Below are 11,840 nucleotides of genomic sequence, written 5' to 3' on the forward strand. Positions count from 1 at the left end.
ACTTTGTAATATGGCATTGAACGATATTGAAATCTAATAGGAAAATTACATGTTCGGTGATGATTATTCTTTATAATGGAACTTTCTTGCAATATCACAATGATATTACTAAGATCATAAACATTTATTACCGCCTAACAAACATACCCGTATTGTTTATTTGATTTTGTTTGATATACCATGTGTCAAATATTATCTTTATTGCAGTCGATATAATTAATTATTAGGAGTTTGGTTCAATTTGTTTTGGGTTCATGTCAAGGAAGAATAAAGATAAAAGTAAGGTTATATTATGTTCAACTTATTTCAGAAAAAAGTTTCAAATTAATTAAGATAAGGTGAGATATTATATATAAGTTAAAATTAGTTTCAATAAGCTCTAACACCTTATAAAATAAACTTGAATAAGTTTCAATAAATTCAGATATGTTTAAGATAAGTTGAATAGAACGGAACGGAACCACAATAATACCGAACGGACCCTTAGAACAGAGATTTGGGTTAATTGGACCAATTTTTTTAATCATGGATGCTTTTAGTTCGGTTCTAGTTCAGATAATTAATTTTGACATTAATGATGGTCCAAGTTCGTTCAAGTGGAGGTTATTATGGGGTCCAGGCCGTCCAGCCAACTTGAATTTGGGTCACATTGGTTCAACCATGGGTTGTTTCTAAGAAAACCTCAGGTCTTGGTTTGGCTAATCGGATTCGGTTTTTGCCGGATCTAGCAACTAGTCTTAGGCCTTCGCTCTATATGGTGGCCTATTTGGGCTTTATACTCTCTCAATCACTTTGATTTAGCAACTTTACATATCTTAATTAACTTTAGTTATTTGGAGTCTGAAGCTCCCAAACTAAGCAAACTGTATATTTAATGCAGTAGAGCTTGCCCAAACATGAAAACATATACTTCATTAAAGCCACTATGCTGCCAACAAATTGTGTACAACTATTGGCTTTTGATTCCTATCACATTTCTTCAAGAAGTTGACATATACCGACTTAAACATTGAACAAATAAATGCATCAACAAAGAGAATGATAGTGTTAACTGTTAATTTCCCTAGATTACTTCAACACTGTATACTCCATTGAAATTATTCAGAGAAATGCTTCTGAGAGCCCTGTTTCTGTTTCTTTCACTACAGTTATGTGCTTCCACTGACACTATAACTCCTACTAGTCCTCTTAAAGAAGGCGATGTCTTGACATCCAAAGCAGGAAAGTTCACTCTAGGATTCTTCAGTCCTGGAAATTCCGCTCGAAAATATGTTGGAATTTGGTTCACCAAGGTTTCGGTGCAAACTGTTGTTTGGGTTGCTAACAGAGATAAACCCATAAATGATCCTCTCGCAATCCTTTCAATCAATGGAGATGGCCGTCTTACACTAACCTCCCGGAACACTACTACTGTCATATGGTTCAGTAATGTTTCTGTTCCAGTCTCTCCGACTAATTCGAATAGCACCTCATGCCAGCTGCTAGATTCTGGGAATTTAGTCTTGACAACTGATAATGGCAAAACTTTGCTCTGGCAGAGCTTTGACCATATAACAGACACTTTTCTTCCAGGGATGAAGCTTGGCTTGGATAGAAGAACTGGGTTGAATCGTTATTTGACCTCTTGGAGATCGAAAGATGATCCGAGTTATGGGAATTCTCTTTTAGGGTCGATCCAACTGGGTCTCCTCAGTTCTTCTTGTATCAAGGTTCGGACCCTGTATGGCGAACTGGTCCATGGGTTGGACAGAAATGGAGTGGAGTTCCAGACATGACGCGTGCTTATATCTTTAACTACAGTTTTGTCAATGATCCGAATGAGGTTTATGTCACCTACAACGTTCTTAATGATCAAATCATCACAATCTTTTTGGTAGATGATATTTCAGGAAGTGTTCAGAGACGAACATGGCATGAGAGTACTAAACGCTGGATCGAATTTTGGTCTGCACCAAAGGAGCTTTGTGATCAGTATGGGGAGTGCGGTAATTTTGGTAACTGTAACCCCAATAACGGCAACCAATTTCAGTGCACTTGTTTTCCTGGGTATTTAATTTTTATCTTAGTTTGATGATTTTATTTCATTCGTACATCTGATAAGAGGATACAAATTCTTGGTTCATACAATCAACCCCATCGGCCTTTTGCATAAAGGTTTTAATTATCGTTAAGTTGTTGTTGTCTGTTTGCCCATTGTTTTAGTCATTTAGTGTTTGGTTTTTGTTCATCTTCATCTACATAAGAAAACATCAGCATTTTTGCATAAATTCTGTAGCTCGTTAACACTTGTCTTCCAACAGGTTTGAACCAAAATCACCGCGAGATTGGTATCTGAGAGACGGTTCACAAGGGTGTGCGAGAATTGAAAACAGGTCAACGTGCAAAAACGGAGAAGGGTTTTTGAGGGTAGCAAACGTTAAGTTGCCTGATACATCGAAAGCTGTGGTAAACAAGAACTCAACATTGAAGAAGTGCGAAGAAGAATGCTTAAACAACTGTTCTTGCATGGGATATACCAGTGCAGATGACACTGGTGGAGGCAGTGGCTGCATTTCATTGTACGGCCAAATGATGGATACCCGGATATATCCCAATGCAGGCCAAGATGTTTACTTTCGAGCCGATGCAGTTGAGTTAGGTATGGGTTCATTTAAGTTGTGTACTTGTGTTAATCCTAATCATATACTCCCTCCGTCCCATAATATAAGTTCCCTTTCCTTTTAAAGTGTCCCAAGTCTTGTTTCTATTTTCAATCAATAATTATATCCAAAATACCCTCATGAAAATAATTTTACTCCCAAAAAGTCCTCATAATTTCAGCTTCCAATGCACCATTATTAATGATAAAATAGAATCTCATAACCCATTAAACTCCTCTACACATTAAACTATGCAAAATTAATGTTAAGTTTTTATTTTTTGTTAAAAAGAAAAAAACAATGTAAGTGTTTCCCAATAAAAATGAATCTTTTTATTTAAATAAAACAAGATTCTAGTTTACCTTAATTCCCGTGTAAAAACAGAATCAGGACTTATATTATGGACGGAGAGAGTAATATACATGTCATAAATAATTGTGGCTGTACATCATCCAAGTTTCTGCTTAAGTCTTAACTATACATCAACTCATCAAATTTAAAGTGTATGGTTCTAGTTGTGACAATTGTTACGTATATTAATGCATGCCTACTTGGCAAGCTTGTTTAGTTTTTAATTTTCGCAAGATTTAGCAATATGCTCACATGATATTTGGCAGATAAATCGCTAGTTCAACTCTCAATAAGATCGAGAAATTAATAAGAAAAATAAAGTAAGAAAAACAATAAGGGACACACAAAATTAAACGTGGGAAAAACCCTCAAAAATGAGGTAAAAAACCCACGGACGATGAGTAACCAAAATCCACTATATGAAAATTATGAGAGTACAAATACCCTAAATTAATAGGGTGAAATAAAATTACAACTCTCACACCAATAGAAATAAACTTATTAAGGATAAGTTTAGAAAGAGTAGTGGATTAGGGAGATTACAAGGAGTTGTATGTGGTGAAAGGTTTTAAGAGAGTAGAGGCTTAATTGTGTGTTTTTTGGATGATCTCCCAAATGCAATGTCCACTCCGATTTATAGTGGCATTATGTCGGTCAAAATGAAGAACCCATCAAAGTGTATAACTTTCTTTTACTTTACCGCCATAAACTTTGTGGAACATTCATCCATCAAATGTCCATGGAGTTCTAGATAAATCATGATAAGATTTTTTTTCAATTAGGCCATAATATGTGTATGAGCAAACCGACATAATAGGAATTTGGGCCACAATTAACCCAACATAAATAAATAAAACAAAAGTTTCACCTCAACGGTAGACTGTATACTCCAATCAATTATGCGCATCATGAGGTTTAAAAGAAATTTTACTTGATAAAAGTAAAAAGTTCTCTATTCATGAAATTGTATTGTTATGTTTTTTTCCTTTTATATGCTCTTGATATACGAGAAAGTGTTGGTAACTCATAGTGAGATGTTATTGGTACTAAAGTAATTTCATATGTTGGAGGTACCAAAATAAGTATAAGTTGGTACCAAAGCTTAGTTAAATTGATACCAAAGTGTATTTCATATGTTGGAGTACCAAAATAAGTATTTAACTTGGTACCAAAGCTTAGTTAAATTGATACCAAAGTTACACGTTGGTACCAAGTAAGAGTTACTATGGTATTGGTATCATGATGACTTTATTTTAATACCAATTTATCTGAGCTTTGGTACGAGCTTATACTTACTTTGATACCTATAACTTATAAAATTACCTTGGTACCTTATGAGATGCCACTCTGAGCTCTGAATATATTGAATACTGATACAAAGAAAGACTTTAGCCACCTTTATCATTCAATGCTAAGAACCTGAGACAGTATCTCTTACGAAATATTTTTGCAGCAAAATATCAGAAGTTGAAAGGCCCACTTGCAAATAAGAAGATGAAAGCAATTCTGATAGTGCTCGTGGGGCTGACAGTCACATTAATGATAATTTTCGTGGTATATTGGGTGCACCAGAAGAAGAGAAGAGGTACTTCTACTGATTATTACATTTTGTGCTTTGCTTTGCCGTAAAGAGTTCAATGTAGATGGCCTCTTTGTAACTCTAATAATTAAGATCGAAGATGATAAACAATCAGAAAAGTCAAGGCAATGGTAACATTCTATTGGTACAAGCGTCCATGTATCATGTAAGTAATGTTGGTGGCATTTGACATATATAAGGGATTGGTAAGAATTATGAGCAGGGTAGCCCATAAAGGTAGGGTGCTAAATATATACGCCTTTTTATCAGACAGGACTATCAATGGAGAGGGGTCAATATAGGGCCCCAATGGTAAGCCAATATATGGTAAAAGAAATATATTGCTAACAAAAAATTCAGCTACACCTGAGTTTTCAGATGAGCTCATTTCTCTCTCTAATTTACATGCATTTGTGTATGTATATCAATCTTTCGTATGATTTAGATGCATGCTTCTTAGTTTTTTTGGTACGTATTAGATGCATGCTTGTCATCTAAATATGAAATGCGAAATGCCAAGACGTTTTTCTTATAGCTTGACAAACTTAATCATCGACATTACTTGCATTGACTATATCTACTACGTCGTAATGACAGAAAGGGAAGAGGAAGCTGAAAGATCTCTTTGGACAAAAGATGCCGAAGAAAGTGATGGAAATTCAGATTTACCCTTTTTTACTCGTACTGAAATAGCTGTAGCAACTGACAATTTTAGTTTGGCTAACAAGCTTGGAGAAGGTGGCTTTGGATCAGTGTACAAGGCAAGTTTCTTCTGCTATGAAGCTAAAGTTTAATCACTTTTCAACAGCTTATATTCAGGTTAAACAATTTGTGTACGTTTATAGGGCCGAATGGAAAATGGGCAAGAAATTGCTGTCAAAAAACTGGCTCCTAATTCAGGACAAGGTATACAAGAATTTAAGAATGAAGTTAGGCTGATTGCCAAACTTCAGCACAGGAACCTTGTGAAGATGTTAGGGTGTTGCATCCGTGGAGAGGAGAAGATGTTGATCTACGAATTCATGCCAAACAAAAGCTTGGACACAATCATTTTCAGTAAGAATATATTTTGCTGTTTTCCTTTAGTAAATCAGTTCCTGAAATAGAGGCATTTATGATCTTGCTCACAGAGTTGTAATGCGTTCTTTGTTGATTAATCAACTTCATTGTAGAGGAAGAGAAGAAGTCGTTTTTGGATTGGAGTAAACGTTTTGATATCATAATGGGGATTGCTCGAGGGATGTTATATCTTCACCAAGACTCACGATTAAGGATCATCCATAGGGACTTGAAAGCAGCCAATATCCTGCTGGACAAAGACATGATTCCAAAAGTTTCAGATTTTGGCATGGCTAGAATATTTGGAAATGAGCAAGTGCAAGTTAACACAACCCGTGTGGTCGGAACCTAGTAAGCTAATTACATGCACAAAAATCATATTTTCTCATTGAATTAAATTTGCTGAAAATCCACAATATATAGCCTACATATGGTGGCATGATGTACATCACGCTAGACTCTACATGTTCTTTCTATATAAATGTACATGGATGTTATTTGATTGCACTTGCATTTATTTTAGCATATTGATTTCTCCAAAACATGGGCATGCTCTATGTTATTTTTACACACAGATGTAATGAAAAGAATATGCAGGTTTACTGAAAGAGAATAAAATTGTGCATCATACTTATGGGTGTAGATCTAAGTGTTGAAAGCTTGTAAACCAGGGTTTCTAATATATATTTTTTGTTACATCTATACTTTCTCAGTGGCTATATGGCACCAGAGTATGCACTTGAGGGGTTAATGTCAGTAAAGTCGGATGTCTTCAGTTTTGGAGTCTTAATATTGGAGATTGTTACTGGTAGAAAAAACTCAGGATTATACCCTGACAATCCTTCTATCAATTTAATTGGTCATGTAAGAAACTTTCACCATTTTCTAAAGAGAAAATTCTGATAATAATATATATGATTGTTATTCTTCTGTTCGAACTTGGATATAATCACGCGAATATTTTCAGGTTTGGGAGCTTTGGAAAGAAGGAAGTTCCGTTGAGATTGTGGATCCATGTCTGAAAGATAATGTTGTTGAGGAGGAAGTCTTAAGCTGTATACAGATTGGACTACTGTGTGTACAAGAAAGTGCAGAAGATAGACCAACAATGTCAGCAGTTGTGTTTATGTTGAGCAACAAAGTGGAACTTCCTTTTCCTAATCAACCTGCATTTATTCACAAAGGAAGTCGTTACGATGCAGATCCATCATCATCAAGTGTTGGAGCCTATTCTGTAAATGAACTATCAATTACTGGCATGGTTGATGGTCGTTGAAGTTAAGGATGGCTCAAGTTATATATTGGTTTTTACATATTTGTACATGGGTTAAGATTCAGGTTGCGTTATCTACACATTCGGAGACCCACAAACGACGAAATTCATACTAGTTTTGCTGTTATTATATGGTTGTACATGCTAATTAGAATACCTTGGGGTTTGTAACTTTTTATGCTGTCGCTAGAGGTTAGTAGTATATATTTGTACTACAATTTCTGTTTAACTTGTGCTACGGGAACAGATTTGAGTTGGTGACACGAGAATTTCAGTCTTTTGCTCTACCTGCTCAGCTATCTTGTAAAAAAAAAACAAAATGTGTCAGGAATCATATTTAAATTGGTGTGGTGGCACGAGGATTTTCAATTCATGATTTTGTTGCTTGGTGAAAGATTTTAATAAGAAGTGATACATAAGTGGTGGCCTATCGTATTAATAAACTAATAACTGATAGAGTATAGATTTATTCTTAAGGCCTCAACCATCAGCTTAAGCTTTTGGTTGAATTGGTCCTATGACATTATATCAAAGTCAGAGTGACAAAAAAGCCACGGGTTCGAATCTCATCCACTCCTCCTTTCTTAGTGGAATATTTAGTGCTAGGTATGAGGGAGGTATGTGCTGCATCCACACTTCAAGCCCAAAAGGCTCTTGCGTGAGGGGGGGGGGGTGATAGAGTATATATCTATTCCTGGGGCCTCAACCATCAGCTTAAACTTTTGGTTGAGTTGGTCCTTTGACAATAACAACAAATCAACTAGATAAAGTGATGCAAGTAGTAAACAAAATGCGGGGTGAAAGATTTTGGTTTGTAAAGCTATATGTTTGAATTGCATAGATTTTCAATAATGGTTCATATTAAATATAATACTTCCTCCGTTTCGTTTTAAATGCAACAAATGAATATTTTATATCTCACCAATAATACTCATTTGTTGCATTGGAAACGAAACGGGGGAAGTACTTTATTTGTATTTTACATTATTCACATACATCGCTTTAACCAATAACTATTTTTATACATGGGTTAAGCCCTTAAGGGTCAGCTAAGCTTGATCTTGTGTAAGAAAAGAACCTTCAAACTTAAAGGTTGAGAGTTCGATCCCTATTAGGTACTTTGAGAGAGAGTTTCCTCTTATCATCCCTCCAGTCTCAAAGTGTCTGCCCATAAATCCAAGTCAGGTTAACCTGTAAGAGATTTCGGTCTAGCAGAGCCATTTATCTTACCACGTGGTCTCCAATGGAGCCCCAAAATAAAATAAAAAATAAAAAACTTTAACCAATAACCATTTTTGTTCTGATAATTGAAAATATATTTAGTATTATGGAAAATGTCATTTAATTTTGTCTTCATGTATATTCAGAAAATGTTAAGTTTTATGATTCACATTGTTTGGGCCCATTAAGCCTTAATGGGCCACCATATGCTCCAAAGCCCTTTGCCAGCATGACAAGCCTTCAGTGGGTCCCATCTATCATGTGCCAGCCTGGCAGGGCATTTTCACACATTTCAACACCTACAAATATGGAGCAGACTCCCATTTATTGAGGTAATGAATTCTAGACAAACTATTTCACAGATTCCAATTAAAACACATCAACTAACTTAATCGTCGGAGGGGTGATCCCGGATTCACCCCTGGGTAGTCTAACTCTCGTCTTGTGCAGCTCTCTCAGTAATCTTCAAGCATCCAGCCATCATTAAGCTTAATCTTGATTCATCCCACATAATACAAGTTTTTACCCGAAACAGGTTAGCGCCGTTTGTGAGGATATCAAACTAAAAGTTATGGCGATCACCGGAGAGAAATCGGAGAGGACAGAGGACTCCCGTCCCATCTCATCGCTCGAGGACACCGTCCCACGAGGTGGCTGATGAAACAGCGGAGAACCCTCGGCAAGCTGCCATCCTGTCATCTTGCCATCAACATGTCCTTGAAGAGGTCCACCCTCGAGAGGCTACCAGTGCCATCAACCCTGAGAGACCTCAACGGAGGGCGGTTCAAACTCAAGTGGAGCCCCCTCGATATGAGCAAACCAACCCTAATCCGGTCACTCAGTAAGATCTCCAGGAACTCGCAGATCGTTTCAGTGACAACCTCGAGCGTAGCCTCCGGGCCCTGATATTGGACTTCCAAGCAGGAGGAGAAGGTACCTCGAACAGGCCACCCCTTCCCCCCATACCTCGACTGATCATAGGCCAACCTCGAGTGAGGAACCTCGCCCAACCTCAGATCATAGCCCTCGACCCGCCGAATTAGCCACGAGCTCCTCAAAGGTCATCTCGAGTTTCTCCTAGCAAGGGGGACGCGAGACATGTGATCAACGAGTGCCATCTGAGGAATGGCAATCGTGACGCCCGCGAAGTCCTGAACAAAAAGCGAGCATAGTCCAAAGCAGGAAAAGCCCCTCCCATCCCTAACCGGGAATAGAGGGAACATTGACAGCTGAAGGGCCATCGAGAAAACGAACAGGCATCAAGCAGTTCTGAGCCCAGCCACGAGTCTGAGGCCCAAATGGGCAACCTGGGGTTCATGACTCCTTTTAGTGAGAATATTATGAGGGCTCCCATCCCGCGAAAGGTCAAAGTTCCTCCAATCGACCATTACGACGGGACCACGGACCCTATCGACCACCTGGCAGCATTCAAAGCACAAATGAGTGTGCAGACAAGCAGCGAGGCTGTATAGTGTAAGTTCTTCCCTACTACCCTGAAGGGGTTGGCTTTAACCTGGTCCACGGAGCTTCCCCCTAGAAGTATCTCGATTTCACAGCTCGCGAGACGGCTTTCAAACAAAACTTTATAGCCGGTTGAAGGCACCGAAAGACGAGTATTCATCTCATGTCTATTAGGCAGCGAAGAGAAGAAGACTTGGTAGATTATATCAAAAGTTCAACGAGGAGTCACTAAAGGTCTCCGATCGTCAAGACAATGTCGCATTCACTGCGCTCATGTCCAGGTTGTATCCTTCGAGCAGATTTAAACTGAAGCTTGCAGAAAGTGAAGCCTCGTCATTCTCAGAGGCTATGAACCTCGCCTAAAAGTTCATCCAAGCGTCTGATATCTGCAAGGCACACGAGGAACCCAGTTCCAACAAGAGAAAGCACGAGTATACTCCTCGAGCGGACAATTCGAAGGATGTCCCTCGAAAAGAAAGAGACAAGAAACCCCGGCTAGAGGACAATGGGCACGATCCTTGGTACAACTTGAACCGAAGAGAGATCTACCTGGACATCAAGGAGAAGTACACCTTACCAAAGCCTAACCCCATCTGAACGTCCGTCAACAAGAGGGAAAAGAGGCTCTAGTGCGAATACCACCATGACTGCAGTCACACACACAACCCGTGACTGCCGAGAGCTGAAAAGAGCGCTAGAGAAACTAGCCGATGAAGGAAAATTGAATCGATATCTAAAAGATCCGAAGGAAAAGAAAATTGAGCCTCGGAAGGAAAAGCAAACCCGGAGCGACGAGACACTAGGGTATGTGAATGTCATCACGGGAGGGTACGCCTCGGGCGGCTTAACCAACTACTCTCTAAAGAAGCACCTCTACACCATGAAAAACGGGACGGATGCGGCTTCTTCAGCAACATGCCCAACAATGACCTTCAAGGGCAGCCATCGGCCCATCAGACCCCGCACGATGACCCCCTGGTCGTCAAGATGAAAATAGCCAATCTGCGGGTAGGTCGAGTGCTAATCGACAGCGGAAGCTTCGTGGACATCATCACCATGAACTGTCTGAGGAAATTGAAATACCAAGAAGAAGATCTCACGCCCATCCACCAGCCTTTGGTAGGGTTTGGCGGACAGTCCGTCCACCCCATCGTCTCGGTCAAGCTCCCCACTCGGATGGGGGAAAAGGGCAAAGGAAGAAATGTGGTCGTTGACTATCTTGTCATCGACACCAGCCTCCCCTATAATGTGATCATAGGGAGCCCCACGCTCAACAAAGTCAAGTCTGCCATCTCCACATACTAGCAGCTCCTACAATTTAAGGGCGACGACAGAAAGGTCGCCTGGTTATTCGAGGACTAAAAGTCTGCCCGGCGATGCTACATCAACAGTCTTAAGCACACAGATGAAGAAGTCACTCGAAAGAGAAAGTGCCCTGAGCCTGAGGATCCTCTCCCCGTCATGGGGCTCAACATGGCTGAAAATCCCAAACGATATGAGAGGCCTCGACCAGCAGACAGGGTTGAGGAGGTGTGCATCGACGATAAAAGGGGCTGAACGGTCCGAATCGGCAAGCAAGCACTACTAGAAAAAGAACGATTTGCGTCGCACAGACACGGAAACGACGCACAGTTGGGATTTGCGTCGCATGTGGGAGGAGTGCGATGCACAACATGGCCCATTTGCGTCGCACCTGCTTTACATGCGTTGCCAAAACCAAATGTGCGTCGGATACCCTGACTCATGCGACGCAAATTGTCTCTATATTAAAAAAAAAAAATCAATCTATGTGCATCGCACGTCTTTTAGGTGCGTTGCAAAATACCCAATTTGCAACGCACCTTTCTATTGTGCGACGCATATTAAGGCCCCTATAACTATTTAGTTCACGAGCCCACTTTACCCATTTGAAACCCTAGCCTCACACGCCTCTCCCTCCCCCTCTCAATTCTCTCTCTCTCTCTCTCTTTCTCTCTCTCTCTCTCTCTCTCTCTCTCTCTCTCTCTCTCTCCAAACACCAACTATGGCATTTTATACCGCGAAATCTCCGTCGAACACGGCTTCAAACACCAACAAGGAATCCCCGTAGCAGTAGCAGCTCACAATATTATCTCCCTCCCTCTCTCTCTCTTCGTTGTTTCCTGAGGGATCTCCGTCGAACACCGCGGCTTCAAACACCAACAAGGACATCGGATTTTTTTAAACTCCGCCGCTTCAAACACCAACAACGAAGAACTAGCACCGAATTTCTCAGGTA

General features: G+C 39.7%; 1 protein-coding gene across 1 annotated transcript; it reads left to right on the top strand.

The window, feature by feature from the left end:
* The first annotated feature begins 339 nt into the window (after positions 1–339).
* LOC125492300 (G-type lectin S-receptor-like serine/threonine-protein kinase At1g11410) lies at positions 340–7,272 on the top strand. The gene is given in 9 exon segments (XM_048634588.2): positions 340–1,668; positions 1,671–2,046; positions 2,301–2,638; positions 4,444–4,575; positions 5,167–5,330; positions 5,415–5,625; positions 5,742–5,979; positions 6,342–6,492; positions 6,596–7,272. Coding segments are annotated over 9 exon segments (2,478 nt in total). The 5' UTR covers positions 340–1,109; the 3' UTR covers positions 6,905–7,272.
* The last annotated feature ends 4,568 nt before the right edge of the window (positions 7,273–11,840 follow it).

This window comes from Beta vulgaris, chromosome 8 (assembly GCF_026745355.1).
Source record: "Beta vulgaris subsp. vulgaris cultivar EL10 chromosome 8, EL10.2, whole genome shotgun sequence".
Lineage (NCBI taxonomy): Eukaryota > Viridiplantae > Streptophyta > Magnoliopsida > Caryophyllales > Amaranthaceae > Beta > Beta vulgaris.